The sequence below is a fragment of the Falco biarmicus genome, chromosome Z, assembly GCF_023638135.1.
Source record: "Falco biarmicus isolate bFalBia1 chromosome Z, bFalBia1.pri, whole genome shotgun sequence".
Classification (NCBI taxonomy): Eukaryota; Metazoa; Chordata; class Aves; order Falconiformes; family Falconidae; genus Falco; species Falco biarmicus.
This window is the reverse complement of record NC_079311.1, coordinates 24,199,560-24,226,611: the sequence shown is the minus strand read 5'-3', so window position 1 is coordinate 24,226,611 and position 27,052 is coordinate 24,199,560. Positions and strand designations below refer to the sequence as shown.

The 27,052-nt window shown below is 41.6% G+C and overlaps 1 protein-coding gene, 1 long non-coding RNA gene and 1 other non-coding gene across 6 annotated transcripts in view; 2 read left to right on the top strand and 1 right to left on the bottom strand.

The window, feature by feature from the left end:
• Window positions 1-255: 255 nt before the first annotated feature.
• LOC130142485 (uncharacterized) lies at window positions 256-10,357 on the top strand. Of its 2 annotated transcripts, none has more exons than XR_008819427.1 (4): window positions 256-1,047; window positions 1,294-1,841; window positions 2,832-2,971; window positions 6,381-10,357. It is a non-coding gene; the product is annotated as an uncharacterized LOC130142485 (long non-coding RNA). The 2 variants fall into 2 exon arrangements; XR_008819426.1 differs by having other exon boundaries at window positions 389-1,047; window positions 1,294-1,382; window positions 6,381-10,349.
• LOC130143179 (small nucleolar RNA SNORA13) lies at window positions 1,515-1,646 on the top strand. Its single transcript, XR_008819673.1, has one exon. It is a non-coding gene; the product is annotated as a small nucleolar RNA SNORA13 (small nucleolar RNA).
• A 5,072-nt stretch (window positions 10,358-15,429) lies between the features above and the next one.
• The window catches only part of EPB41L4A (erythrocyte membrane protein band 4.1 like 4A), a 134,070-nt gene continuing 122,447 nt past the window's right edge, over window positions 15,430-27,052 (bottom strand). For all 3 annotated transcript variants that reach the window (XM_056324506.1, XM_056324507.1, XM_056324508.1), the window contains 5 exons: window positions 22,099-22,146; window positions 21,399-21,467; window positions 20,400-20,510; window positions 19,960-20,041; window positions 15,430-18,434 (listed from right to left, as the gene is read on the bottom strand). In XM_056324506.1, coding sequence (XP_056180481.1) covers window positions 18,306-18,434; window positions 19,960-20,041; window positions 20,400-20,510; window positions 21,399-21,467; window positions 22,099-22,146 — 439 coding nt within the window. In that variant the 3' untranslated portion in view covers window positions 15,430-18,305. The remainder of the gene's footprint in view (window positions 18,435-19,959; window positions 20,042-20,399; window positions 20,511-21,398; window positions 21,468-22,098; window positions 22,147-27,052) is intronic.

Here is a 27,052-nt window from a genome sequence, read left to right as displayed (position 1 = left end):
GCCCGGCGGGCCGCCACCGGCCCCACCCCGCCCCGCCCCCACCGCCGCGTCGCATGCGCATGCGCGGGTGGCTGGGGCGCCCCGCCCCTTCTCGCCGGGCTGCCTCCACCGCGCGCTCGCGCAGGTGGCTATGGGAGGGCGTGTCTCGGGTCCCGCCGCCCCGTTCCCGGCGGGTTCGCCTGCCCGAGGCCCCGCCTGCCGCAGCCTCGCCTCTGGGGAGGACCCGGTACGCGGCCCTTGCGCTGCAGGAGCGGCTGGCGCATGGCCCCTCCCCCCCCGCCCCGCGGGAATATTGGCTCAGCCCTCTTGAGGCACGCTGGGAGCGGCGGGGGCGCGGCCTGGCCTGCGGCGTGCGCGGGGCGGTCGGGTGGCCGAGGGGGCGCGGGGCGGCGGCGGGGCCGGGCCGGGCAGCCAGCAGCAGCAGCAGCAGCCGCCAGCATGTGCGCCCGCTGCCGGGCGGGGGCTTGTCCGCCGGGGCGCGGGGAAGGAACCTGAGGCGCCTCAGCGTCCCTGAAAGCCTGGCTGGGCGGCCGGGTCAGGGTGCTGGCTGGAGAGGTAGGCCGGGCTGCCGCGGGGGTGCGCGGCGGGCTGAGCCGCTAATGGGAGGGGGCCGGCGGCGGGCCCTGGAGCACCGTCCCCGAAAGCCTGTGCTGCTGTCCCCGCAGCGGGCACGGGACCTGGGAGGCCTTGGGGCCGGGAGCGCTGGTTGGCCGGTGGTTGGGCAGCCGTGCCGCTTCAGCACACGGACAGCCTTTCTTTGCCCCGTCGGCATCTTGTCTCCGTGAAACCAGGCACCGAGCGAATAGCTGGCTCTTCGTCCGCTGGAGCTTGTGGTTCTGAAAGTCTCTGTGCAGCCTTCTCACCGCTGATTGGGAGAACTCGCTGAAAAAAAACTCCTAGACGAGCGAGCTTTTTGATTTCTTTATATAGTTGCTTTACGTTCAACTCGTTTGGGCAGGCTTTTTGCCATCGTAGCCTTAGATGCGCCATATCCCTCCCAGTAGAAAGACAACCCGAAAGGAATACTTTCTCAGTAGTGTGGAAAAGGTGAGTGGGGCTGTTGTACAGTCACCTGTGCCCAGCTTTCTGAGATAATTCCAGGTTGCTGTAGCAGGCCACTGGAACTCATTTAAGAGACTAGCCCTTGATATTAAAGTGTGCTCATAGGGATGATAGGGCCGAGCCTGCTATGTGTTCTTTGAAATCGGGCAGTTATTTCAAGCATTTCTTGTTAGGCTCGTTGTACTGTTTGTGCACAACCAAGTGAAGAAGTGGTTTTCCCTTTTCTTTCAGATGAAAGCAGTGGAAGTCTGTCGATGGCCTAAACAAGCACCAGCATGACCACAAGATGTCCCAAGAGCATGGTGTGCTTGGCTTTTCTGGTTAAGTGTTTATCATGTATAAAACATAATTTACATGTGAATTTTAAAGTGTTTGCCTGTTGATTAATCGAACTTTTTCATATGCTGTTACTTCAATTTTACAGAAATTGTATGTTCTAATACTTAAATTTTTGCCTTTGTGTTGCCCATTCATTCCTGGCCAGAATGAATGTGGTGTCAAAGAAGGCAAACAGGAATTCTTGCTCAGACTATTGAAGGAGCTGGTTATTTACCTTTCTCCTCCCTGTTTTTGCAAGGACAACAAAAAAATCTGTAGAACATGCATTGTTGTCTAAAATTCATGAGTTCTTGAACTCATATTTAGTGGTTAACTATATGGGCACAGAGTTCAGGTCAGGCTGACCTTCTAGAGTTGTCAAAAGTGACAAATTAAGGGACTTCTAATCAAGGGAGTCAGCCTTGGTAGAGACAAGAGGAAGAGCGTCCTATCTTCGTGATGTAAGCCATGCACGCTTAGACTACCTTGTTTCTGTTAAACTGATCATCTAGCTCTTACGGTCTTTAGCCTTGCCCTGGAAGTGAACTATCCTCATTATAATAGTAAAAATCACATCCCCTAAAGGAAAGACCCAGGCCCACTAAAAGACCCTTCCTTAGAGAGCATGCGTGGTAGTAAAATAAGTTAGGTAATGGATATGCAAATGTGTAGCCAGTCATCTATGTGGACCTGCCCTCCGGGCAGGGAAAGTGCAGTAAGATTTTGTATATAATGTTTTTAACTTTTTACTGCAGTATGCTAGCTTTATTTGCTAGCATCCAGACTTGTGCATCTCTGTAATAAAACAGTATCTGGTCTCAGTATGTAAGACTGGGTTGTTGCACGCCTGGAATGGACTTGCATTTTAAAGACAATAGTATGGTTGAGCAGATACATTGTAGATTCTGTGCTTCAGTCTTTTCAAATTAAGAATCTGGCAGTTACTTAAAAAGGAAAAGCTAAAATCATAATGGCCACTTTTAGTGGTGTTTAGCTGTCCTGTCCATCATGATAACTTCTTAAGCCTGTGCTGCAAGTAATTAGTACATAACATTTCAGACTCCTGCAGTGTCCTCTTGTTTTCTAGTTGTGAAAGTTATCTACAGTTTCAGAATACTCAGCTACAGAAAATATCTTCTTCAAGATATTTACATAAAAATCTTATTTAATGGGGAAGAAATGTGTTTTGCCTTTGTGCATTTGCCTTTTTGTTATTTATGTCTCGTGTCAGAAAGTTATAAAGAGAATCTCTCTGTGGAATTATTCAGTATTGCATAATGGTGTATTCTACTCTTTTGATGTACATAGAACAGTCTTTCCTTTTACATCAAAAGATGTACTTTTGAAAGTGGAAAGTGTACTGGAATGTTGCTAGCAGCAGTGGCTCTTACCTTGGGGATTGTGGCGTCTGTTCCTACCAGAATGCTTAATGCTATGAACACTTCTTACAGAGTTCTAGTGTGCTTTTCTGGAAGTCAAGGAGCTCACAGAGACTGTCCTGTGTGGTGAAAGCCTCTGAGCATGAGAAAGGTGTGTAAGAGAAAGTTGTAAAGTACTGATTGCCTAGCTGTCCTGAAGCTTCCTTCATGAGGTGAGTGATAACTTCTTGTGCAGCTGTGTCCTTCAGCATTATTTTATAATGAAGCAGACCTTCTGTTGAAAAATAAATTTGGCAGAAGGAATTTTAGAGCAGAAATCAAAATTGCAACATTGAGATTGAGATCAGCCTGATGACTACGTTCTCATCAAGAAAAGCAAAGTGGAAACCCTAATGTTTGGCGTGAGTGGCTTATTAAAAGCAATGCATGGCTGCCAGTGTGTCCAAGAAGAGTCTGTGCTTTTGCATGTTTGGTTTTTGGGGTGATACTGTGGAGCAGTTCAGAATGGAAGGACTGAAAATGTTTGAAGATTGATGAAACGCAAAAGCCTAGAATCTTATGTGCAAAGTGCTGTTTCATTGTAAAGTCTTGGAAAAGTCAACACTGCTGAAAAGTTGAGTAGTGGAAGTCAGCATGAAATTCAGTGGTACAAACAAGACATTAATAAAAATAGCATGTATTATCAAAGATTTATTCGGTGCTGAAACTGTGGTTTGTGTAACCTACATACCCAAGGGCATGACAAGTATCCAAGTCTTTGAAGCCAGGAACTTCTTGGGTAATACTGGAATGTGATATGTGATGTAAGAATGATCCAGCACTGAGAAATTATTATGATAACTTACCTGCATTTGGGGGGATGTAAATCACACTGAGTAAGCTATTAGACAGCCAACTCTAAATTTATAGACACTAACTCAAAGGTGAAATTCAGAGTGCAAACTCAAGTCTCAAGTCAAACTGAAGAAGTGACTGATTAGAAAAAGTCACAATGTTACAGCACACGCTAAGGAGTGGTGTTTCTCTTGAGTATTGTTAAATACTTTGTGCAGTACTGTAAGAAACTTGGTAATTGCCTTAAACCTTGGTTGGTGCTGTCCACCCATTGATTTGTCCTTCACGGAGGTGGTGCATACGTAGCAGATGGTAAGAAAGACAGAAGAAGCAGAAGCAAAATGCAATTACAGCCATGAGCCCACCCTGTAGCTTAAACAGGTATTTTCATTTGTGGTCATCCTAAATAACTCCTTTCAGGTAGTGACATTAAAAGTTGGCATCTTGGACAGGATGCCCTTGCAAGACTGAACAAACCAGAAGGGACTAGGGCCCTTAACATGGCCCTTTCCTTAGGAAGTGCCTGACAGGAGAAGGGGCAGAGGATCTTGTAAAGATTCGCACTGGATATGTAAACCCACAGTAGGCAGAATACTTTGGAGTACTCCTTTTGCATTGTGTGATGGCTGTTGTCGGGATCAATTTGGGGATCCAGCAATGGAGGATAATCCCCTCCTTGAAAAACTGAAGTGCTATAAAGCCAAATGCTCTCTTCCTGGCATGGCGTAGGCCCAAAACAATTGGCATGACTTGCAGGCAGTGGTGGATAGGATCCCTCTTTGGCAAAGGAACAAAAACTGCAGATGGGGAAAGGAAAAGCAACAGTTTGTGCTGTTACAGGGGCTGTGTTAATTGCTGCTCGGAAGGAAAAGCAAGTAGCTAAAGGGACAAATAACTCCTTACAAGAGCAGATAGGAAACCTGAAAAGTCAACTCGCCACTGAACGTAACAATACTCAAGTGGCTTCACACAACCTGATCAGACTCCCTAGACAGAATCCTATGGTCTTGAGTTGGAAGAAAATGGGCAGGAGTCTGACAGTAGGATAGGTCTGTCCTCAGACCTAGAGAGTGAACTAGGAATCTCCAGTTTGGTGAAACCAGCCAGAAAAACAGACATCTGATCTAAACCCTGTATATCCAATTAAAGAGTTAGAGGATAGCAGGAACCTCTTTTATCGTGGGCATGGGGAGGTGGTAATGAGGCCCTTGATTAAAACTGAAACCATTGATAATGGTCAGGGGGATGCTTAGCAACATACCATGTGCACTATCCCCTGTTCCCCTACAGAATTGGCTAAAATACAGGAAAAATACTCCTGGGGGTCCCAAGAAACCGAAACTGGGTATGTGTGGAGTGTCGCCCTCACAGGATGGGATTGTATTCTGCTGAGCAAAGATGAGACTAAAGGGTACTGGGGACCCAGAGTCTTCTGAACTGCAGAAGATAACAGGGAACCATTGTCCTTGACCAAGAGGATAGCATATTGGGCAGGAGGGTTATACCCAGTGGAGAGAGGGGACCCTTTTTTTTTTTTTTTTTTTTTTTATTAAAACACCCATGGCAGGCCCCGTTTTGGCATGTGTGTAGGAAGCTCTTTGCCTCCCAATTGGTGCATGACTGCTGCTTCTGCAGCAGCCCTCTCCTGTGCAGTGTGTGGAAGACCCCAAGAGCTTTCATCCTCTAATCAGGGGATTTCCTTATGCTTTAAAACTCTATGCTGTTCAGCTACAAGATTGGTTGCAAGCTTCCCGACTGAAACAAAGGGGAGGCCTCCCCAAAATGACTTGGGGGGAAGGTGGTGCAAGAACTAATTAACTACAGAAGGAGAGGGAAGTGCTTAGGTAGGAGAGTTGATAGCAGTTTGGAGTGTGATAAAATGAGAAGCAGAAAGCAAAGAACCATTGTTCATTTACACTGATTCATCTGCTGTATTCAGGGAATGTATTCTGAATGGCTCCCATCTTGGGAACAAAACCAATGGGAAGTTAATTGAGCACTGGTGTGGCAGTGAGGAAAAATGGGAAGAAATTCGCAACATCACTAAACAGAGATGTTTCGTAGCAGGATGGGTAGCTGCACACCCAACAGGAGATCACCCCTCGCACCTTTTGAACAATCAAGTAGATGCACTAACCTGTTTAGCCACACTAGCGGTGGAAGCAGAGGGGGGGAAATGGGAACATTGGTTAGAATGGTTATATTTAAATGAGGCCATTCTGGAAGTAAAGACCTTTGTGAAAGAGGCAGTCAGCAGGGGATGGTCTGTGACCAGGGAGCTATGTAACACCATTATCTCAGCATGTGGCCTATGCTGTACACAGTCGGGAACATAACCCTCTCAGGGATCGTTCCCTATGCTTAAGGGACAGTAAGGGGCTGTGGGATACTGGGCAAGCAGGCTATGTCAGTCCCTTTTGTCTCTCAGAAGGAAAGCAGTATGTATTGGTGGGAGTTGGCATAACTTCTGGACTAACTCAGACTGAAGCTGTCCTGCAAACAACAGGGGAATATACAGTGGACAGTCTGAAATCATGGTTTAGTTGTTTTCCTAAATCCAGAGCTATCCGATCAGGCAGCAGTAGCCACCAGTTCTAGTGGGCTTACCCACTGTGAGACAAGCACCTCTAGTACTGAAAGCTCAAAAGAATATTTATACAAGGGTAGCTGCTGATGTCCATGGGAAAGATCATTGAATCCATACCAGATGAATCATCCTTTTTGGGTCAGCAATGTCAATGTGTGGTCGGACTATGAGATCCGAACCTTGTTTCTTTTCCATTGCAGGAGTGACTGGCCCAAAAAACCCAAACCCAACTAGATGAAGATCCGTGTGTTCACCTGCTGATGTTCCCTTACTGGATCCATCGCCATGAATTTTTCCCTACTAGGATCTCCAGTGGTTTGGGGAATGTTACTGGCTATAGTTATTTTCTACATGTTTTACTGTTTTTGCGCTTTTACCCACCACATCTGGTGTGGGAGACCCCGCAGTAATCAAGTTGTGTAACTAGGGTGACAAGCATTGGCAGATTGTGATTCATCTATGCTCATGCCCTAAGTAAGCTATCTGCAAGCTTATTGCCCTACCGATTGCTTTAGCATTTTAGGATCTATAAAATAAGGTTTGCCAACATGAGTCACCCAAAAGTTAGTGTTTGTCATGTTTGTATTGACTTTATATGTAATCACTTTGCAAAGTAGTGGTCCTGATCTTGCATGGGAGCTGATTCACGGTTTTGCCCAAATGTGGAACTCCTTGGACCAAGGCCTATGTATCGCATTACCTCGATCTTCTGAAGAAGGGCTGAGATTTTTCATATCTGTTGTTTAATGAGAACACCACAGTACAGGAGTATATGCCCTGTTTAATAAATGGATCTTGGGCAGCTTACTACCACCCAGTATGTATACCACGGAGGCTGAATCTCTGTGGTCTCTACCATCAAACTCGCCTTGCAAACTTACTGGCTGGATGATGGAAAGATGCCAAATTAGCCAAACCCTGGGTGAAAACAATGCATTTAGAGCCCATGTAAGTTGTAGGCTCTTCCCATAGGGTCCTGTAGAAAATCCATTCTTTTATTTGAGCTCGTATGAAGTAAGTTCACTGTACAATGGGATCTGCCTTGGTGCATGGAACTTCCACGCCATGTGGGTGTCAGGAATTGGGATACACAGTAATTCTAATGGGCTTGGTCCAGGGACATTTTAGAAAAAGGAGTACCATATAATGATACTGTACTTGAGCCACGTCCCAAGCAACCTGAAAATTCCTCTTTTTTAACTGTTCTAAAGTAATAATGTGCAAAGAAGGACCAGGAAATCAACCAGAAATCTGGTTCATTTATACGCAGTATTTCAATTCAGGATATGTGTACATGCTGTGAATACCTCACACAGGGATGGAGAAATAAGGACCCCAATTGTAACCAGACCTTTACTAATCAAACAGAAAATGCGGAAGCAATACAGTATACCTTATGTCCATTTTCTGGTAATGAAAACAGCTCTAAATTCTACACCATGAACTTAGGCATCTTCTTTTGAAGAACTTTCTAATTGCAAAACTAGTGTATATCCTGCTCCTTCAGGGCTGGCATGGGGATGCTCTGATGGGAAGTTCTATTCGTAGTTAACTTTAGAACATCACGCTGGTTTAAAGTGTGGGGTAGGTATCTCTTCATTATGCCCAGATCATATCTTTAATTTTACAAGTTCTTCCCCATGAACATGCAGGAAGGTAAAACGGGTAACCCCCAACTTGTCCAGAGTGTGTGATAAAGGGAGTCCAAATTCCTGATTATTATACTAGAAGATAGGCTATATCCCTGATGCTAGAAAGTATTTTTGCCCCTTATGTAACCCAAAACCAACATCAGTTTGTCTTGGAAAATCTCACCTGGCAGGTACATGTTTTGGACTCGATATGCTTTTGGAGAACTGAATCTGCAGGTCCAACAAGCATCGAAGGTGACACTGTAGAATCATCTAGCTCTAGATATGCTGTTGCTGAAAGGAGCCAGTGGGATGCTAAACCTCACCAATGGAGAATGTTGCATCACCATACACAATGCAACCACAATCAAAGAAGCCGGGGCAAAGATGAAAGAAATAGCAGACCAAACAGCAGTGCTTTTCCAGGCCATGCAACACAAAGGCTGGTTTAATGGACCAGGTTCCTGGCTACAATCAATCTTGAGATATTTGGGACTCATGGCATGGGGAGCTTGGCTAGCAAAGATACCACGTTAGTTACAGGATTCATATTTTTAATAATTGCTGTTGCTGTTGTGTGCTGAATGATCAACTGTGCCCTTTTCCCCTCTTCTGTCTGCTACATGAGAACCACCACCTCTGAAGAAGACTTAGAATGGGAAGTGAAAATGAAAATACTTTGTTTAAGCTGCAGGGTGGGCTCATGGCTGTAGTTGGATTTTGCTTCTGCTGCTTCTGTCTTTCTGTTATGTGTGCATCGCCACTGTGAAGGACAAAATCAATGGACAAACAGCACCAACCAGTATTTAAGTTGCAGAGTGGCATAAGGGACCAATAGATTGATAATTGCCTTAAATGTTGCTTAGTGCACAAATTCAAGTGGAGCTGGTGCAAATGTGTTCTGCTCAAATTGGAAAGGAACTGAAATGAGCTGTTGCTGCAGAGTGAACTGCTGCTGCCTCAGCTGGTAACCACAGGGGCGGTACAGGATGTAATGGCTGTAGCTAGCACTTCCTGGAAGAAAGTTCTGTGGTAAATAAGGCAACTGCTGATGCGCACCGCAGGGGTGGCCTAAAGCTTTTGGGGGCACTTATCCCTCATGACCACCGATGAGGACCCCCTGCAACCACTGCTTACACATGGAGCCTGTGCAGACACAGACCACATCCACCCTCGTTTTGTATGTAAGTGAGGAGGCATCCTCTCAAGAGCATAAACCCAAATCGACCAAAACTTGGGTGGGGCCTCTACCACCCAGACACCCAGGGTGACGACGACCAATGGGATGCCACTGGATCCACGGGCAGTGAAATTGCTTTTTCTTTCTCTTCTTCTCTCGCCCTCTCTCCTCTTTCTTTTTATTGAATAGTGACCAGATCTAAGTAAAAACATCTGGCACAGGACTTGCTTGTCCAGTTAAAAGTAATAGCCATTGAGATACTGTATCTAACCACGTGCCTTGTATTTTGTGATTAATTTTATGATTAATAAATCATAAAACTGGTTGGTTGATGTTTCACCTTAATTAAGGCCAAGGGTATCATGGACTTGATTGTTGGTCCCAAGGAGAGGGAGGTCGTCCTAAACATAAACAACTCTTTTTGGGTCACAACACTAAAAATTGAGGTCATCCTAAATGACTCCTTTTGAGTCGTGAAGGAAAAAATGCTGGATTTTTTTTTAGCAGCAGCATCTGACTTTTGTGTCTGAACAAACTAGTTGCTCAAACATGGGAAAGTACAGCAGCTTTGAAGGATAGATTGAATGGGATAGGAAACCAATAAAAGATGTCTTGCACACACATCTTGAGCAATTATGCCTCATTTAAGCCTCATTATGCAGGGGCTGTGTTCCAGGACACAAAAAGAACCAGAATTATCTTTTGCAAATCCAATTGCACTCTTTATCTTTTTTTGTTACACTGATGCATTCCAGCTCTTCTAGATACATAGCGAAGAGGAGGGTGATAAGACAGTGCTGCAAGGTGGTATTTCTGAAGAGCGATAAATACTGTTCAAGAAAACTTGGAAGAGATAAAAATTATGGAGAAGTTTTGGGAAGAATCGGGGTGACGTTTGGCACCCATTAATGAACCTTTGGGATTATTCAGGGTTTTGAGTGATAATTTTTTATTCTTTTTTCACTGTGCTAGAAATCGGTAATGGTACTAACTACTACAGAAGAGAGAGATATTCTGTAGTTGTGTGGTGTTTTCAGTAGCAGCTTTCAAAATATGGTTGCAGCTGTGGAAAAGCAGACTGATTATTTCGCAGCTGCTCACAAAGACAACGTGACAAACTCTTAAGCCAAGCTGTGCAAACTATGCTGAGTCAAGTTCTAAAGGAAGTTTGTGATTCAGTAGTTGTCCATGCAGAAGACAGATACTCAGAAAGTGATTGTCCAGCAGCTACCAGGCTGGTTGATGTGAAGTTGTTTAAATAATGTATGCTATTTCCTGATGAGAAATGACTCAAGTAACTTTTTGGGGAAAACTGAAACTGAAGATGGTTCAGTAATTTGCATGAACATGCATATGTTCATACAAAAGTGAATTTGAGTGATAAAAAATCTGGTACATTGCTGTTGGTTTTCTTGCAGGAAATAAATGTAACAGAAATGTCAGGTGAAGTGATGAAATTCCTTCAAATTTGTCACAATGTCCTTGAAAATACTAGAATCAGAAAGGTTCATGCATTGAAACGTGAAAATCTACTTGAGCAACGAAGAGGGTCCCCCATGGAGAGTTGGCCAAGTCACGACAATCACACCAATATGGCTACATGCCGTGCTCACTTTATTAAACAAACAGGTCATATTTATAACTTAAACCGACCGCTCACCCGACTTTACACACAGGTGATTGGATAAAAGTTTCTGGTCACGCAGGCATCCGTGTCGCTGCCTGGTGAGCATGCTGCAGGCGCCTGATCAGAGTGTGCCAATGAGAGTGTGTGGATTTCGCGGTCCCCAGGACTTACTCTGCACCTGGCTTCTTGTTTGTGCATAGCTTGTTTTCTTTCTCACACTGCCTGTTCCAGGGACAGTTAAGTTGCTCTGCAGTTTCAACTAACAGGCCTGGGTTGTCCAATCTGGACAATGGTAACGTATGTCGTCGGTCCTTTAAAAATCCCTCTACAGAGCAGTATGAAAAACACAGGTGCACTTAATGCTTTACCAGTGCTGTCAATAGAAAGCGAACTACTCGGATCTATCCCAGATCTTTAGTACCGTAGGCACTGGGGATTTTTGCAAGGTTGAAGAGTAAGGTAGGCACTCTTTTTTTATAGGAACCTGTTGGACACTGGGTAAAGAAATGTGTGTGCAATCCACTATGAGTAATGTATCAAGTAACAGGGCAGCTACTTATTTTTCAACATAAAATTACTCTCTCTTATTTGTTACTGGCTTACTAGTATTATTCTCTTACACTGTCGTATAATGCACAGACATATACATGCATGAATTACTACTACAAAAGTTTCTATTGATTCCTACCAAGGAGTTAGTACTCCTTGTTAGTACTTGTGTTACTCCTTGTTAGTACAGGTGTTAGTACTGCCACCAGCTTGTAGTTAGGGTCTGAAATCTTGGTTAGATTTCTTGCTTGTAGGCCCTTTAAAAATTAGATTTACAGATTTTTAGTTTTTGACTTTTTTCCAAAGGGATGAGTGGGAAACTAGTCCTTGAAATGTTGTACCAGTCTCAGGTTCTAGAGGATGTTGCTGGAAACAGCTGTGTGCTGTATGTGTCCAGTCTCATCCTGTGTTACATTTTTCCCTAGGAAGAATCGTTAGAACCAGCCTGAGAACAGTGGGCGTCATTCAAGATCACTCCATAAGAGACAAACAGCTGTTAAAAAGAGGGAACATTAAGCTTGCATGTAGTAACACAAAGTGCTTTTAACTGTATTGGGGCAGTGTCAGGTAATGTTTATGTAGACAAAACCAATAAAGATTTATGTTTCTGTTCTCGTAATTTTTATCTTTCCCAAGCTATAGTACCAACTGCTTCTGTTTGACAGTTGTGACTTCCTCTACGTTGTTTCTGGGACACCAGCTCACCCCTTTGGACTAAATAAAACCTAGGAGCTGTTAAGTGGATGGGAGGTGATCACTGAAACCACAGTCAGCTGTAGTACTCAGGGAGTGGGTTAGCTGAGATTTGTAATGTGGTGGGGAGAAGCAGAACTTCAAATTCAGCAAACCTGGGTTTAAAAATAGCAGGAAAGGTATTTCTCCAACATGGAAAACTGCAAGCATGGGTTATTACCTTGATCAGCTACATAATATGATGCTTCAACTAAACGATGTATGTAGAGTGAAATACTGTAGGGATAGCAACTGGAATTCCTGTTTGCTTTTTCAGGGAGACATACTGTGAATTAATTTTATCAGAAGAGCAAAAGCTGAAAGGTGCGTATCTTGCAATGTCTGATTTTTCAGTACTGAATGTAAGCACATTAGTAATGCAAATCTAAGCGTAAGTTAGGTTTTGGGTTGTTGGAAGGAGGTTTAGACAAGAGTAATTAATTTTTAGTGATCCAACACATAATTATTGAATGCACTTGAAAGTTTAGGGTTTCTGTTAAAGGATTATATTCCCTGAAGATACCATCTGTTCTGGAGTTTTGCTCATGGGTCTTTGTTCTTGAAGTGCAAGACTGGCAGGAGTAGCTTTTAAGACTATTTGATTTTTTTCCTTAAAACTCTTGAGAGCAATAGCTAATGCCAAGTTTTAATGATGGCTGTCTAAAATGTTAATTCCCTTTCAAGAAGAAAAACTGTAGAATCTTAAGCTTCACTGTATTCAGTGAAGATTTCATACTGTGCTGGAACAAAGAAAAAGTGAGGTAGGGGGAGGAATATGTGGGTGTAAGGAGCACTGATTACTAAAATAATAATGCTGGTAAACATTAAGTACAGGGTTATTAGGACTGTTTTTTAGTTTTTACAAGCGGCTAGCTAGACCGTACCCTTGTAAAAAACCTCAAGACTCCTTAACTATTTTTTTCCCCCTTCCTCTGTTTTACATGAACTGTTGAAGTTGACAGTATTAAAAAGTAGAAAGGAGGACAGATTCTGAGCTGGTCTAGGGGAGCAAGAAAACAAAGATCTATACACTTGTGTTACAGCAGCCCTCCTTTCTGTTACTTGCCTCCAGTGCTGCGCAGAAGAAGGGTCTCGGTGTTAAAGACTGCACATCAGAACTCTAGAGGTGGGCACTGGAAGAAGACTGGCTTGTTCCAAATTCCTCTTTAATCTTTTAGCTCACTGCATCCGAGTTGGCTATGGCTAGCTCTATTAAATGAAAATGGTCTGTATCAGTGGGTGACCTGTGGGGGCATTCCTGCATGTAAATCTCTTAGCACTTTTGCTTAGCAAAGAGGCTGATTTGTAGTAAATTTGACAGTACTATGTTACGAAGAATGTCAAGTACATTCTAATATCCTCATTGAGGAAATAATTGCATAGCCCTAGCTATTTTTGACATCTTAACATTACAGCAAGTGTTTGGTTTAAAATATGACCGTCTGGGGTGGAGTGGTTTTCTTCAGTCTTGTTTTGGGTCTGGCTGAGATGGAGTTAATTTTCCCCATAGCAGCTGTTACAGTGCTGTGCTTCGTATTGGTAGCTAGAAAGGTGTTGATAACACACCAGTGTTCTGGCTACTGTATCAGGGCTGTCTCTCCAACATTCCCCCCTCACCCAGTGAGCAGGGGGTGGGCAAGATCTTGGGAGGAGACACAGCTGGGACAGCTGACCCAAACTGGCCAGAGCGATATTCCATGCAATATTCCATACCGTGGAGAGGGGAGCGGGGGGGGTATTGTGTTATTACGGCGTTTGTCTTCCAGAGCAACTGCTATGCATACCGAAGCCCTGCTTCCTGGCTGGACTTTGCCTCCTGATGGGAAGTAGTGAATAAATCTTTTGTTTTCTTTTGCTTCTGCATGTGGTCTTTGATTTGCTTTATTAAACTGTCTTTGACTTGACCCACGAGGGTTTTTTTCCATCTGATTTTCTCTACTCCGCCGTCCTGCTGAGGAGAGAAGTGATAGAGCAGCTTGGTGGGCACTTGCTGTCCAGCCAAGGTCAACCCACCACAACTCTTAGCAAGGAGACAAATAAGAGGAGAGAAATTAAAACAGGTACATTAAGAAGAGAGCATCTGCCACACTGGCTCTGCATCCGTGTGTTTGGTTTGACAGCTTATGTAGTCTGCTGTGGCTTTCTGGTGATTTTTAGGTAAGAAAGGAAGCTAGTGTGGATATGCACTGGAAGTGTAAACCTTAGGCTGACAACTTTCTGCTACCAGGAAAAATACTTAATCTGGAAAAGCTGTATCCTCAAGTGGGTTTTAATTGATACCACACCTGTTTTTGCCAGATGGTGTTGTCAAATGAATCTGTGTTTCTGAAGGCTTTGCTCCTTTGTGTAATGTAAATAAGACACACAGGCAACCATGGCATGCCCTAAAACTTCAAGTTTTACTTTACTTTTAAATAACCTGGACACAAGTATTGACACAGCCATCTATCAAACTCAATTTAAAATAAAGCACACAGTTGCTTCATGAATACTTAATGTACATAGAACATATGCATCACATTAATATGTTTATGTATGTTGTTTTCAAACATATTTCTAGGAAGCTTTGATTTAAACAGGCCTTCCCAAAAGAAAATGTGCTATCAATTCAGTTCAATATTCACCTGTATAAAGATGATTGATTTGGCAACTTAAATGGTAGTGATTCCGCACACACCCCCCCGCCCCCCCCCCCAACCAGCATCTTTAATAAAATCAGCTCAACAAGAATACAAGTTGCAAGGTTAGGGATATTGGTAAGAAGCTCAATGTAGAACACAAGTCAAGGCTAGCTCCTAATGAAAGAAACCAGCTAACAAGCAAGGGCACCAATATGGGATATACATAAATGCTTTTGTGGTGTGGTTAGCAAGCCCTCTTTATTGTATAAAATACGTGTTTTGCAAAGAGGTATCTCTATGTTGCAGGTGTTGCTAATTAGTAAGTGAGACAGTTTCACAACTTACCTATCTTTAGCACTTGCAGAAGTCTCTGAAGAGGTAAATGCAGAGGCACGAAGTTAAAATTCTTGGCGTGAGATCAATTCAGCAGACTACAAGCAGAATTAGGATGACAGTGTCTCAAATATCAGTCCTTTGTCCATGTAAGGACAGGCCTGTATGGCATCCAACCCCAGGGTAAACTTTGCCTGACATGGTTATACATCAGCTGTCTTCTGCCTGACTCATCAGGGGGCACAGGCATTTCGGACTGACACCCAGACTCCAGGTCTGATAAACCAAACTGCCTCTAGGCGGTGAAAGCCCCGGGAGAGCCAGGGAAGGGCAGCAACTGTGGAAAGGGCAAGGTATAGCTCAGAGCTGTAAGACGCCAGCCACTTACAGATGTTGTAGGGCTGGTTTAGGGCTACAGAGCACAGCTGTGACACGGTGCGTGCTTTCAGTGATTGATGACTTGTAGGTATCTCTCACACAAAAATAACAAGATCACAAGAAAAGGCGCCTTTCCTCAAATGACTGAGGAAAAGAAGCTTGAAGGGAAAGGAGGCTCACACACATGGAAGAAGTTTCTTTTTCTGTACTATTAGCTGACAGTGATGTCCTTGTCCAAGTTTCGCCTTGTTCTGGCACTGATACTTAACATGTAATAGAGGTTTTAAGCTTCGTCTTGCAGACACAAAACTGTATGTTAGTGCCCCAGACCAAGCATTAGACTTGCTAAAACCTACATAGTTTCATTGGAGAGAAGACCACCAGCTCAAATTCAGGATTCTTTCTGTAAATTTCTCATTTAAATGCAGAAAAGTTGGCTTGGTTATGAAACAATTCTCCTGTGACTTGAGAATCAAAACCTATCTCTGTTAGACTAGAGAGAAGCCTATGTTTTGGTGCTGTGGGATAAGTAAAACCACACACTTGGCTGATGGTATCCAGCAATAATACACAAAAGCCCACAGGCAGGTGACAACACACAGGAAAACGTGAGGTTGGATATAAACCTTACATGTAATTTTCTTCTTAATTAGTGTTTGAGGATTGGCAAGATTTTGTCACTATGTACTGATAATTCTCAAATAGTAACAACACAAATCCTCCTAAAATAGTAGGTATGTTCTACTTGCCTGGGCCTAAGTAAGGAATGAAGAATAATGGTCGTGATTTAGAAAGCAACAAACTACAAGCAGGTTCAAAATGCTCCAGCTTGAAGCACCTTCTTGAAGAAATAAAGAGTGGTTTTCATTGCAGATACTGAAACCAGTTCTTGTGTGGTTTGTTGTATTTCAGTAGTCTTCCAAAAGACTGTGATGCTCTAGATTAATCTGTATCACCACAATCTTTGCTACAGTGATGGGACATTTTTTTGTGTTTGTTTGATTTGTGGGGGTTTTGCACTTTTTTTTTTTTTTTTTTTAAACTGGTGCTTTTGAGAATACTATATAAGATTATAAATATATCTTAAAGGATCATTTTACATTGAAGCAATGACAATGAAATCGTTTAACAGACTTACAAAGCAGATTGAGCAAATACTGTAAGCCAAGCCCAAGAATGTCCTAGAATGAAATCCATAGTAAATTCAGAACCTCCATGAAAACAGAATTTTTACTGCAGAAGGGTTCTAAGTGCTTTCCTTCCCTTAGATTTGTTCACTGAGACTCAAGAAGCAGAACTGTCCAAAATAAGTGATCAAAGAAAAATATTTATAAATTAATCTGCCTTCCCTCACATGATGGAGCATCTCCCATAGCAATCTACTGTGATAGGAATATACAAACTGTATGGCTACCACCCTGACCAGCAGCATCCACCTGACCACCTCGCATCATGAAACAATAAAGAATCAAAAAAATGAAGTGGAAAATAAAACACATCATACGAGGCTTCACTTCTCTGTTTTTTTTTAGTTAATACGTGTATTAGTAAACTCATGTGAAGTAAACTTGTGAAGTGGAACTCAGATGCCTTACGCTTACTCCAGTTCTCAAAGAGTATTGCTTTTCTGACAGGGCTACAGTCCCCTGGTATGGTGTTGCTAGGGGTAGAAGACACAGGATCACTGCAAATCACTGGAGGCAGTCGGGGCAGAGTTTAAGAAGAAGAGATGTAAGAAGGTACGAGCTACCACAGCCATTTTCAATGCTGTTGGACAAATTCAATATTTAGTTTGGGGATTACACTTAGCAAAAGTAACTTTCACGACACAAAGATTTTGCTAAGCTTCTCAATTAAGTTAACAACACCAGAAGACTCATCCATGGGCTGACTGTGGAGAAAAGGGAGGCAGAGGAATAACTTTCAGCTATTTGTACACAGTGATAGGACAGGAGAAGAGCTAGGCATCACTTCAGATACATACTAGAAGATAACCCACTCAATGTGCAGCATCATTAACACTTACTATTCCTACCATGACAATAGAAAAAAAAAATTGCAATTAACATACCTGAAATACTGCCTTCGTAATTTTATCATAGTAGAAATGGCTCAGAGAAAAGTATCAGAAATTACTAGCATTGATTATTTCATATGAAAAGAGATTAAGGCAGATTTTGCTAATCTAGTTTAATTAAAAAAAAAAAAAAGTCTATTTGCTAGCTGTCTTAAATCCTACTCCACAAGTTTCATTTAACCTGTACTTAAGTGCCTTGATAAGCAGTCTCAATACGGTGGGTCAGTACATATTATCCATTGTTTTTCCAGTGTGGTTTACTATAAGGTGATAGATGTATTTCTGTGGTATGGAATATTCAATTAAACAGTCCCTCTACATAAAAGAGTATTAAAAAATGAGAACACTTAAAACTGCCAAGGGAAAGTAAGTCTGTATCACCTCTGGAACTCTCTGCTACAGGGTGTTACCGAGTGTATTATTTTTGAGCTAAAACAGGCTGAGTCAACTTTTGTATTGACAACTGTTGTTGTGCTAGGCTAAAATAAACCTTGTAAGAGCTATCAGTCCTCATGTCTCAGGACACAAGTTGATCCCCATATAAAATTGTGAAGATAATTCTCCCCATATCACACTGTATTGCACAATTGACCAAAAATATGACTATTTTGCTTCTCTTGAAGCATCTGGTCCTGATCATGTCAGTTAACAGTCATTTTTTGGAAAAAGGCGATTCAGTTACAGAGCAGACCATAAAGCCTGTTTTGTTGCAGCACTTCTTTTTGTTCATTTTTTGGAAATGTAACTGATGATCATTCAGTTTTACTAAGACTTTTCTTTTTGGTTGTCTAATCAGGCAGCTTCTCCTTGATCAGTCACACCACTAGAACAGTGTTGGTGATAAAAGCACTGCTCGGCCTTCCCAGCAAGCAGCCTGCGCTTCTGAGTGTCCTGAAGAAATTGCTACCACGTCAACGTCAGTTCCTTCCCTTGCACACACACATTAATTTTCAGTTTCCAAAGAATAAAATCCATTCACCATCTTCAGTTGCGGCAGTCAAGTCTCCACCTTGAAGTGGGAGACCTGCACAGTTTTTACGATCTTAGTGGTGGGTTTTCCACCAACGTTGTTAGTAGACAGTTGAGATGTTTCTTCTATTAGGCTGTCTTTAGATCCATTCTGTCTCTGAAGGGAACAAATTAAAATATGTTGAAAAGGTATAGCAGAATTTAAATACTGCAATTTGATAACTGCTGCTATGACAGCCTTAGGCTAAGGATATAATACACACCAGGAATATTAACATCTCTACATTTATTTGATCAAACACGACTTTTTCCCCCTCTTGCCTCCTCTCTCCCCAGCTAGCTGCTGCCCCCCTGCACTATTTGGATGCATATTCCCTATTCAGGAAATGTCATGACTAATTATTTGATATTTAGCAGAGCACTGCAGGCAAGCTCTCACAGGGAATTAATGGCCACTGTTGTGAGGGGGTCTGGGGCAGTGGGGAAAGACAGGTGTTTGTGGACACTGAATATCATACCATTAATTCCTTCCAGGACATAAATTTAAGCCACATTGTATTGGACAGGAATGGAAATAAGACAATATTAATTTTGAACAGGACTCAGTAACATAAGTTACCCATTTCTACAGAGCACATAAATGTGCTTAGCCTTAAGTATACCAACTTCCCTTGACTGCTGGAGCAAGTCCTTACAGAAAAACGTTGGACAGCTCATCTTTGACATCATATGCAGGAAAACAAGTAACCTGGAGCCTAATTCCTATCTAAGAACAAGCAGTGTGTTAACTAGCCTTAAAGTGAAAAATACCTGTTTATCATTTTAAAATTGTTCAAGCTTAAGTTATTCTAACTGCTTATGAGATGAAATGTGACATGTTTTGCTGGTTATATTCTGTGCAGTTTCCACACTACATACAGTATTAGCATGTGGGTTTGGTATATCCACATGCCAGATCATTGGACATGATGACTGGTGTGGTAAGTTACATATTATGGAATTCTCCCATGTTTTGGTTTTCCTTTTGTGTGCTTGTACAGAAGACGTGCAAGTGCTTTTTGAATATCATTTACTTCTCACGTTTTCAGCTCAGTAAAACTAGCAAAGCTGAGAGATATGGTATGATAATGTATGATGAAAGCCATTGATGACATTTAAAAAGGCAAGTTCCATCCTTTTTAGATTTCAACAATGTAAAAAACCATTCAGCATTTGGGGAAAAAAAGAAAAAAAGCAGTGCTTTAAGGCTGAGCCACAAACCTCTAAGAAGAGGCAAATAAATGATAGTAGGCTGTGATTACAACTGCATCCCAAGCACACTTCTAATTTCAAGAAATTTTGAAAGTTGATTCTCCTCCTTTGGAGAACACGGTACTGTCTTAAGGAAGCATCAAACAAACTGGGAAAGGGTCCTCCAGCAGCAGAGGCAGGTGTTTGCAGGGGCATATGCTACAGAACTACATATATTTGGAAATATAAACAAAGTGTAAATATAAGCAAAATGTAAAACTTCAAGCTATGCTGCTGCTGAAAAAATCTCAGCCAGCTTTAATTTTCACTGAGAAACAAAGATCTAACTTAAATAAAGCACTAGACACCCCCCCCCCCCAACACACACACACACCTTCTCCCTCCAAAAAAAACAAGAAAAGGAAAATTGCAAAGGATGCACAACTACTAACCTGTTGGGTCAACTGGATGCTAGGACCTTTCGCATCTGAAGATCGTGTAACAGGCAGTGGAGGCACCAGATCAGTTTTCAAACTGGAATTACAATATTAAAAAAGGATATTGCTATAATGAAGTATAACTGTGCAGAGGAAGAATAATAAAATTGACCCAGAGAGCTACATAATCTGAAAGGCAAAATCTGAAAGGCTTATCACCTGACGTTAGATATTTTAAAGCTATCATACTGATCCTCTGTGGTTAGTGGGCACCTTCAGGGCACAGGTCATCCCATCCCTTCTCAAGGGGCTCTGAAGAGCTACTATTTAAAGGGTTGCCTGAATCGTACGCCAGCAACCAACCGCATTTCTGCTACTTGTAATCTAACCATGATCTTTGAACAACTTTTGGACCACACTAAACCAGTCCATTGCTAATAACCACATTAACATACTTCACTTCAGACAGGACAGATCTTTCACCGTCGGAGCACTGGGACCGCCGATACTGACGGTAGCTTCGAGGAGAATGTGAATGCCTAATGCGGATCGGGTCACCTTGAGTCCTAAGAGAGACACAGAATTCACAACAGTAGGTTAGTAAACCCATTCTTTGGCACAAAACCATAAATTCAGCTGCAGACTGAGAGATACCCCCATTTCTTATTGAAGTGTAATGGACAGCTTCTTGCATTGGCTCAATTTAAAAGGCTGATGCTTTTCTTATGAGTCTGTACTTGGAATTCAATGCTTCAAAAGTGCAAAGGTCACAAACTGGTATGTCCATATTTGAGAATGAAATTTAATACAGAATGCATTAATATATACAGCTTTGACATCAGCCTTTTTTGTTTAGTGGTGCTGTGGAAGCTCATTATAATGCAAACCAGGATGCCATGCCTGCCACATGCAGCTGCTTGCACTAGCATCCCAAATGGGCAATTATCACAGTGAAATAGATGTTGGTTCTTAAGGAAACAGCTGTGTCCTGGCAGACCATGGCAGGTTTCCATGACAAGCAAGGAAAGGGTCTGAACTGGTCAATAGTGCCTTAGATGACTGGAGTAAAAAATTTAAACAGAAGAAGTTTAGGAAATAAATGGATTTGCTTGTTTGCATGCAGTTTTCTCTGATTCTGTAGTGCGTAACATAAAACGGATCTATGGATGGCACAGGGAGACATACAGAACATACAGACGTCCAGCAGGTTCATGAGTATGTGGGACAGACAGGGAAAGATGGAGATTATTTTTCTCATATTTTGGAAAAATAAATAAATTAGGTTTTAAAAATATTAAGTATCCTCACCCAACCCATCCTACAGCATCTGGAGTAGACAAAAGCTTAGAGATCATGTGTAAACCCACTCCTATTTCAGTATGACAAAGTTCACAGTAAAATAAAAAAAAGGTGGGTTTTTATATTCACAAAGAAAAATCCTGACATAAACTCACTCTATTTTAGTGTATGGAATTTCTTTCAATTGTTCCTCAGACAAGCCAGATGGATCCACAAGCTCCTTCCTAGAAAGGATTAGCAAAGTAAAAAAATGTAACAGTAGCTACCAACTGCAAAACCACTCTTATTTTTATTATATTAGGCTGAAAAGATTTACTGAAACAAGCTGTTGGCAGCCCTGAAGCTATCTTAACATCAAAATAGGAAACCTGTTAAGAAATGTGTCTAACTTCACGTTGATTGCTTCAACTGCGTGTCACATCCTGTTCCACCTTCCTCTCACCTCCCTGCAAATCTGATCTTGTTGCTTCACAATATCCATGAACATTGTGTATACTGAACATCAAATATGCTTTGGAATAGCTAACTATCTTCCTAATTCATAGTTCTACAGCATATAGGGCCTCATCCTAGAACTGTCAGTATTACAAGCAAGGTCATTTTGGAAGCCACAGAGGAATACATCTCTAAAATGCTGTGTTCTTTAATAATTCAGCTACATATAGTGGTCATCTGTATTCAGTGCATTCAGTGATCTGCAGTACCTTCTACACATAGCAGGTCATTAACACCCACATAATGTACTGTGGCCCATCACTAAATCACAATATAATGCCTTATAACCACAGTGCAGGAGATGTGAATAATCAGAAGCAAAGCAAGCAGTCACTCAGATCCTACAAGGACTGTACTTACTGAATATGTTTCCACAGTTCTTCTTTAGCTTGTACATCTGGGCTCCTCCTATAAACACCAACAAAGACAACAAAGGTGGAACTATGAAAACCATTGTCTGATGTGTTGCTGTTCAAATAACTTAACAGCACAGACCCTGTACAGAAATCATAGTAAATGTAATCCACCAGTTACTTCAATTTTAAGGTTTGTTATCTCAGAAAATGCATTAAACTTCATCGTTTTGTTCCAACTGAAAAGTCATTTCTTGTCTTTTGACTTGAGTATGCATAAAACATAAACAGCAGAAACTTGCAAGCCAAAAGCCAAAACAGTGTTCAGCTGCTGCCAGCCCTTACCCAGCTGAGAACAATGTGGTTTGGGATAACACTTTGTAAAAGACCCTCGGAAATGTCCTGTGACACACAGAGAAAGCCCTTTGTGGGCAGGAGGAGGGACAGGCCATGCCAGACGGAGACACCAGTAATGCCTGGCCATTCCCAGTGAGCACCAATAAAGAGGACCTGTTGCTCAGGTCACCTCTTGCTTACTTCCTTTACTTTTGTGACGTCCAGGACAAAAAGCCAACAATGAACAAACCAAACCAGCAACACACATACTCTCACACACACGTATTTTAGCAAGTATTTCAGTCACAGAGAAAGTACTTAGCTAAAATCGCGAGTTCCCTGTTGCAGACATAGAGATGTAGTAAAGTAAACATGAATGGCATGCCTCACATTTTCTGCTGATTATAAGACATTGTCTTCAAACTGGATCCCATTTATTTTTATTTTTCTTACTCTGTTTTATTGCAGGATTAGTGCAAAGCCACGTCTGTTGTTGAAGTTGTACCTAGAATTCACCAAAACCCATGCAAAATAATAGATTAAGCATTTTACACAGTGGCAGGGACTACATTTGCATGGACAGATCAGATAACTTTTTTCTTTGGGATTATACAAAGTCAGTGTGGACAGCCAGACTGATATTCCACACCATCTGAGATGTGAGGGCTGCAACTTTTAGACAGAACTAGCATGCATATAATGCTCCCACTGAAGGCACAGTTTCTCAAAGATTTATGTCTTACATCATCAGATCATACAGCTTGCTTTTTTTCCATTAAACAGAAGGGTCTATCACATTCGAAGATGCTTTTGGAGTGATATAATCCAAATCTAAATGAAGATCAAGGAGGACAGCAGAGTTCTGTATCTACTAAATTGGCTCTCCTTTGACCAGTGACACAGCTGTGTCAGAAATAAATCCAAATTGCTCTCTAGCACCAACAGTTTCACTGTTTTCTTATTTCACCACTACTGTGGTTGGCTCATTTCCAGACTTCAGCCTAGGAATAATGTTCAGAGACATCTACGTTGCAGTAAATGTTTTACAGTTCGTGTAAAGGCAAATTATGTAGGGATGGTAATGTTTTAGGTTTGGGGATTTTTTTTTTTATTTTTTTTTTTAGATTTTACAGGTGCAGAAGTATTGGGAGGTATTAGTTTGCTGCTTCATAAATACCAGAGAGAGTTAGAAAGGTGAGAAACAGCCTTACATCTGTGATTCCCTATTGGGACTAATATGAACTAATTCATAACCTTCTTAGGCTCCAGGGTGGCAACAGCTTTCCAGGCAGCATGACAAAGCCACCCCAAATGATTCCCATCCTTGACAGACCACTCTGCTGCCGGTTCCATTTGCTCAGGTCTTCATGATGGCAATAGTTATGACCACGAGTAGCTTGCAGTCCAATTTTTCTCAGCATTCATAGCTTTTTGTGGCTTTGTGTCTTACCATTATAATGCATTTAGTTTTCTCTCGATTTTCACTTCTCCTATCTCTCCTTCACCCTTCTTGCATTTACTTCTCCTTCTCTCCTTCTTACATCTGTTCATGCTGGTTTTAACTCGCTGATGCAGTAGCTTGGTGTACAGTGGCATTTAACAGCCCTTTTTACCCCTCAGTTTGAGTTGGTTTCTCCTTCCTTGCAACCCCCTACTCGCAAAATAGCAGCTACAAACCCTGCATTCACCCTGCGGCTGGGAAGGCAGGCATCCTCCTCTGAGGCTGAATAATCAGGCAGTGGGGAATGAGAAAGCTCCCTGAAAAAACAGGGAGGCTTTGTAATGCTTACAAGCCCTAGTTTGCCTGAGGAAGCAAACACTCAAGGTCGCTCCCAAAGGAAATACAACAGTTCAGGACATAGCCTGAAGTCTGGAATATCACCAAGCACCATGAGAAGCCTCACCTGCAATAAGAAATATTAATTTGTGGGGCAGTGGAGAAAGATAGTAGTTAAGTAAGAAGTCATCTTTGTTTCTCTGTTTTTCTAGGAACTGTGCCTCCTGCTTTCTGCAGCCAACTCCAGGTGTTAATTCTGTGAGCTCTGCCATTCTCCCCTCCTTCCACCCCTGCAACTACACTAAAATGAAAGCCACTGCTGTAAAATACCCATTTAGCAATATGGCATCCCACAATAAAAAAATTAAAAAAAAAATAAGGAAAGGGCTAAACACAGTGATTCCTCAGAACAAACTGCTTTTATGAATTCCCATCCCAACCTCATTTATTTTCCGTCTGTTTAAGTGTTACCATACTGGGATAACCTCACAGCATTTATTCCAGTTAACTCCCCTCATAAGAAATATCTAAAAATACAATACAGATAAAGTATCTTAATAAATGTATTTTCCTTCCAAAGGCCTGTTCCTGCTTCCTTTGAAGGCAAAATGAAGAAAAGCTTACAAAAAGAAAGGTCTGGTTAAGGTGAAATGTAGGTATTGCATATACTGCATGGGAAATTCATGTTTGTATATGTTCTTAACAGCCCACAATACAGCAATCCTTCCATTAAATCTTTAAAGGCAGATCACAATCACTCTTTCAATTTGTTTTCATCTTTTTACTCGGAATTGTTTTAGAATTCACAGTTTTTGACATATGTATACTCAGATTGTCCTATTGAAGTATCCGAATCAATAGCTTCTGGGACAATTTGTACACTAATCAGATTCTCTAATGCACAAGAAACGTAATGGGAATTCCCAGTAAGTGATGAGTCTCTAGGGTTTTTTTTGTTTATTTTTATTTCATTTTCACAAGCTTGAATGACTCCACACATTAATAAGGTCTACGTCATTTTTTGTGTCTGCATCTGTACCCTTATTAATATTTCATTTTGAGTCACAAATGGTAAATTTAAATAGCAATGGAATTTTAATAGCCATTCTTCTTAATTAAAAAAAGCCCTTTGGCTACACAGATGTTTTACATGAACTCTTGAAAATAAACCCTGTAGAACTAGAATTGGGAGTGCTCCCTATTTGCTGATTCCTTTAGGAGAAAGAAAGGTCAAATTCTTGTCAAATATCTTTATTCCTGAGACCAAGGAGACACACCTCACCACCGAATGATTAATATTACTCATTATCAAACAAATGAAATGTTTGATAATGTTTGCCAGGCACAGTAACAAATATTTCAGCCATTACTTCACGTTTCCAAAATGAACCTCTAGTTAAGCTGACTGTGATAAGGAACTTAAGGTGAAAGATGTATCTGTACTACTAAAATAAGGTGTTTGTATCAATTGCTAAGTGTGCAAATTTAAATGACCATATGAATGGATTTAAAAGCAAAACCAGCCATACCCTGCACCCTAGGGAATCACATTTCCCTTCACTCTGACCTGCATCCAGTCATGTAAGCAAACAGCTGAGCCAAATTTAGTTAAATGCTCTTATAACCTACTGCAGGTTAACAGTTAATTGCCTTTTTACTAAATTTATTCTAAGCACTTTGAAAGGAATTCCCATTTTACTTTTTTTAGTTCTTACTTGCATATGTTAATGTTCTCTGCCATACTTGGGAGGTTTGGGCTTATTTTGTTTTTTAGGTTTTGTTTTTTTTTTAAATTGAAGAGTGAGACAAAAAGGAGGAATATATTCATCACTAATACAATAGGGAAAAGAAGTGAGAAGCCATCCAAAATCTTCAGGATTTCCTCATTTCTTTGCTTCCTCTAACACCCTTCTTTGTTTAGTAAGATGCTACACGTTTATGGTTTTTTGCTAATAAACTAAATATAAGTCAGAATGTCACTGTGCTGGAAAGTAAGACATTTTGTAAGTTAAGTTAGCCACAAGAGGGAGCCCATGCTGGCCAACCAATTACATTTACTTGTCCTATAGGAAAAAAAGAAAAGCTGGCTATAAATTTAATCCAACCATTATTAACTGAGTACATTTCCTAGTTTACAGCACTTTCTGTATATAATAAAAAATGTAAATCAAACTTAATCGGCTATATTTTGTGGATTCCATACAACTGAACTTTAATATCCCTGATTTTTATTAATATATCATTATACAATTACACCTAATAACATTTGACTTTTGCACAGCTGAAAGTGAACAAGTCTGTACAAAGCCAGTTAAAGTAGAAATTCCACCATTTGGAATTTTAATGGCAAATTCTATTTCTCATAAAAGAATGAAAAATATACACTATGAAACTGGAGACACAAAGGAGTCCTAGCAACATGGGCAACTGAAAACAGAACTCAAGTGGATTTTAATACTGGAAACTTCAGTGCAGATTATGGTATGATCAATATGAGTGAAATAATAATTTAAGGCACTGTACAGTTTCTCTTGGTACATCTTAACATGAAAGGTAAATTTAAGAAAAGGCATTAATGCGAAGTACCTATCTAAGTGTGTTACAGAGGTCACACCTTACACCATCAGCATCAGGGCTGGCAACTCATCCGTGTCAGCTGGGCAGTGAGGGTAGGTATACGGTTTCAAAGATGGCATCTCCTTCCTTCTCTCCCAGTGCCTCATAGCTGCTCTCCTGGCACTCTGCAACACTCCAGGCTCTGCCCTGCCTTGCCCTGCCCTGCCTCGCCCTGCCTGCTGGGCACGCAGATCCTGGTGCTGCTTTGGATGGTGGCTTGCATGGCAGATTA